The 4,098-nt window shown below is 60.3% G+C and overlaps 1 protein-coding gene across 1 annotated transcript in view; it reads left to right on the forward strand.

Annotated features, from left to right (window-relative positions):
* The window catches only part of SMTN (smoothelin), a 28,770-nt gene that overhangs the window by 1,737 nt on the left and 22,935 nt on the right, over window positions 1-4,098 (forward strand). The window contains exons 2-4 of the mRNA XM_015562838.1: window positions 3,338-3,486; window positions 3,859-3,952; window positions 4,045-4,097. Of these exons, the coding sequence (XP_015418324.1) occupies window positions 3,338-3,486; window positions 3,859-3,952; window positions 4,045-4,097 (296 nt within the window). The remainder of the gene's footprint in view (window positions 1-3,337; window positions 3,487-3,858; window positions 3,953-4,044; window position 4,098) is intronic.

The following is a 4,098-nucleotide window of genomic DNA, read 5'->3' on the forward strand; positions in this document are numbered from 1 at the left end:
GCCTTATAAGGGAAAGCTGGCCCCCGCCCCGGCGTCGGGCCGATTCGGGGACCCGGGAGCCGCTTCCGGCCTGGGCTCCCGCACATTCCTGCGGCCGGGCGGGGACGGGAACTGGATGGGGGCACCTAAGGACGCCGTGGTCTCGGGTTCGAGCTCGGACTCCTTCACTCACTCACTAGCAGGGAAGCCTGGGGGAGCTGCTTGCAATCTGTGAACCTCGGTTTCCTCCCCGTGGCGGAGGCTATGAGAGCAGCCGGGCCCTGCTGATGTAGCTCAATGGGTAGAGCGTCACCCTGCAGACTGAAGGGTCCCGGTTCGATTCTGGTCTAGGGCATGAATCCTCAGCCCCAGTTGGGGAGCGTGGGGGAGGCAGCCAATCCAGGTGTCTCTCTCTCCCTCCCCGCCTTTCCACTCTCTCTAAGAAAAAAAAAAAAATCAATGGAAAAATGCCCTCCGGTGAGGGTTAACCAAAAAATAGCCGGTATCGCGGTATTTCCCGTCTGCCTCCCCCTGGGCGCCTAGTGCGGGGCTGGGGGCGGGGCGTGAGGCTGGATGGGGGCGTGGCCTTGGGAGGATCGGCGGTTCGAGAGTCTGCGGGCCTCCAGCGCCCCCTGGCGAGGCATCGCGCTCCACTGCCAGCGGGTCCCCCAGATGGGAATGAAGGAAGGCTCAATGCAGTGGGTCTCCCCCCTTGTGCTAGTGGGGAGACGCCAGGGCCTGTGGGGTGCCCCCAGCAGCGAGGGCAGAAAGTACCCAGAGGCCCGCCCCCTCCCCAGGAGGAAGCGCCCTCCTTCCTCCCCGGAGAATTTCACGGGGCAGGTTCGGAAACGCCCCATCCCTTTCCCCTTCCCCCTGGTGGACAATGGCGCTTTGTACTTCCTTCCCTCCCTCCCACGCCCCCTCCACACGCAGCAGAGGGGCCAGCGGGCCCCCAGTGCAGGACACACAGCAGGGACACTGTGGGCGGATCTTGGCCTCCAGACCCAAAGGAAGGGTCATGTTGGAGGGTGGCCAGTGGAATGAAGTTGTTCATCCCCCAGCCCTGCCCTACCCACTTGTGGGGGTGGGGGGGCTCAAACGGAGGCCCCCGTTTTCCAGATGAGGACACTGAAGTTCCCAGGTGTTGCAGAGGTGGCCAAGTTTGGGCTTTTTTTCAGAGACAAGGACCCCACCTCTGGAGGTCAGGGCTTTGGGAAGGGTGACCCAGCAGACAAAGGGCTAGTCATTGCATCTAAGCTTGCTTACCTCCGCATTGGGGGGGCCGGGTCCGCTCTTTTCTGGCCCCCACCTCCAAGTGTACCCCAGAGGCTCTGTGCCTGAGGCAAGGCCAGGACTGGGAGGTGGGAAGGTGAGCTTCATTCTCCCTCCCTCTGCTATAATAGCCCCCTCCCCCTTAGACCTGTTACAGGCATCTCTAGTCCAGGCTAGAAGGGAACCCCCAACACAGTGTCAAGGCCCTCAAGGTACCCCCCGTGGCAGACAGACCCCAGCAACAGACCTATCCTCAGCCCAGGGCAGACCCTGGAGTCAGAGAGACCTGGATTCAAATCCTGGCTCAGATCATTTGACCATAAGCAAGTTGCTTCTCTTCCCGGAGCCTCAGTTTTCCCATCTGTCAAAGGGGAGTAATAAAGTGTCAGGGTTTCTGTGAGTTTAGGACAAGTAAGCGGCTCAGCACAGGATCCGGCATACAGATTCTTCATAAATATTCCTGATACCTGGGTGTCTTGTACTCATTTGCCCTCAGTTCTCCCTCCTCCTGAGTGTCTGGGGGGTAATGCTCACTGCAGCCGAAGCTGTGGCAGGTGCGGGGGTGGGGAGACTCGCTGTCCCCATTCCCACCCACCGCCCTGAGTGGGAGGCATTGTTCCATCGGGCACATGAGAAAACCAAGACACAGAGGTTAAGGACATGCCCCTGACCACCACGCCAGGACCAGACTGCTAGAGTCCGCTGGGAATTCCGGCCCGACCCTGACCCCCCACAATTCCCAGGAATGTGGAACCTGAAGGAACCCGAAGTGACTTTGTCCCCGGGTTTCCCCTGCTCTGTTCAGATTGGGACAAGTGAGCTCATGGCTCAGTTGGGCCAGCCCACACTCCCTGCTGAAACCTACCCCCACACCCCATCTGGCTCCCCCATGGAGCAGGAAGGCATGATCAGGGAGGAGGCTAGAAAGAAAGGAGGGTAGAGGGCCCTACTCCTAAGGCAGTGATGGCGAACCTTCTGAGCTCGGCGTGCCAGCATTTTGAAAAACCCTAACTTAACTCTGGTGCCGTGTCACATATAGAAATGTTTTGATATTTGCAGCCATAGTAAAACAAAGACTTCTATTTTTGATATTTATTTTATATATTTAAATGCCGTTTCACAAAGAAAAATCAACCAAAAAAATGAGTTCACATGTCACCTCTGACACACGTGTCATAGGATCGCCATCACTGTCCTAGGTGATTTGGGGGGGTGGAGGCAGAGGAAATCACCTGGACTATACTTGTTCCCATTTGGCTCAGACCCACACTGGAGGCTTATCTCTGCCATTATCTCCCTGGGGGCCCTGGGGCAAGCACCGTGGGGGGCGGGGGGAGGCCACACGATTGGCTGACTCTCCCCAGAGAAGGGAAGGTGCCCTTTCCTAGACCTGGTTAGACCAGCCACCCCAACTTCCCAGGGACTGAGGGGGTCAGGAGCCTGTGGGAGCACCTGTCCTCCATGGACACCCTGGGTGAACCCTAGTGCATGCACTGGGGGGTTGGCCCTCCCACTCTGGGCCCTTTCACCCCTTCAATGGTGGTGAGGCCTAGCCAGTGCAGGGAAAACAATAGCCCCTGCCTCAGTTTCCCCATCTGTCCAATGTAGGTGAGGCTGCCACCCCCAGCAGGACTGTGGTACTTTGGGGCTAGACAATGGGAGTTTCTCTTGCTCAGCTGCCTGAATCAACCTTTCTTCCCCAGGGACACTGTTAGGGGCCCAGAGGATGGCCCCCCTCTTCCTCCTCCTCCTCCCATAAGTCCCTGGCTCTCAGGGGTTTGATGAGTGGCTCTGAGAGGCAGGAGTTAAAGGAAGGCATGCCTGGCTTAGCACCTGGCCCAGGTGGCCAATTGCTGGCTGCCCACTCTGTGAATCATGGCGCGCTGTCCAAAAGCCCAGGCTTCGTAAGCTGGGCCTCCCCCAGACCTGCTGGGTGGGTGGGCGAGCGGGCACGTGACAGGCCTGGGGCAGAGGGTGTGGAGACAGATCACTCATTGTGCCACAGGCCAAGCCGTGGGAGGCTGGTGCCCGCCCTCCGCCCCTGGCAGCCAAAATGACCTGCCCCTCGCCCCCGCCTGCCCTACAGTTGGAGGTCACCGTGGATCTGGCAGAGCGGCGGCGCATCCGCTCGGCCATCCGGGAGCTGCAGCGGCAGGAGCTAGAGCGAGAGGAGGAGGCCCTGGCATCCAAACGCTTCCGTGTCGAGCGGCAGGACAACAAGGAGAACTGGCTGCAGTGAGTGTTGGGGGAGGGGGGGTGTGGACATGCAGGTGCGGGGAGCCTGTGCCAGGGCTCAGCTCAGGTGGTGCAGGCAGGCACATGGGTGTGCACATGGCAGTACAGGCGGAATACACAGGGATGTTTGTGGGCATGGACCACATGCCAGTCATGGTGTCCCGGCCACGCCCATGTGGCCAGCATGTCTGAGTGTGTGACATTAGTGCTCGCATCCACGGGCATGCATGCACCTGCATGTAGCCAAAGGGTTTTCATAGCTCCATGCCCCTCTGCCAAGGTTCTGGGTACCTGTCCTGGTCCCTGCCCTCAGCCCACATCCTCCATGACCTGGCCATGGCAGTGGGAGTGACGGGCCTCCTATCCCTGCAGCTCTCAGCAGCGAGAGGCCGAGCAGCGGGCTGCTCTGGCACAGCTGGCAGGGCGGCTGGAATCCATGAACGATGTGGAGGAGCTGACCGTGCTGGTGAGGCCCAGGCCAGGGCAGGGGCTGGGGGCAGGGCAGGGGAAGCCCTGGCCTCCGTGGCCCAATCCCTGTGGCCCGCCTCTCGCCCACAGCTGCGAGGGGCCGGCGAGTATGAGGAACGCAAGCTGATCCGGGCTGCCATCCGC

The sequence above is a fragment of the Myotis davidii genome, unplaced genomic scaffold (assembly GCF_000327345.1).
Source record: "Myotis davidii unplaced genomic scaffold, ASM32734v1 scaffold478, whole genome shotgun sequence".
Classification (NCBI taxonomy): Eukaryota; Metazoa; Chordata; class Mammalia; order Chiroptera; family Vespertilionidae; genus Myotis; species Myotis davidii.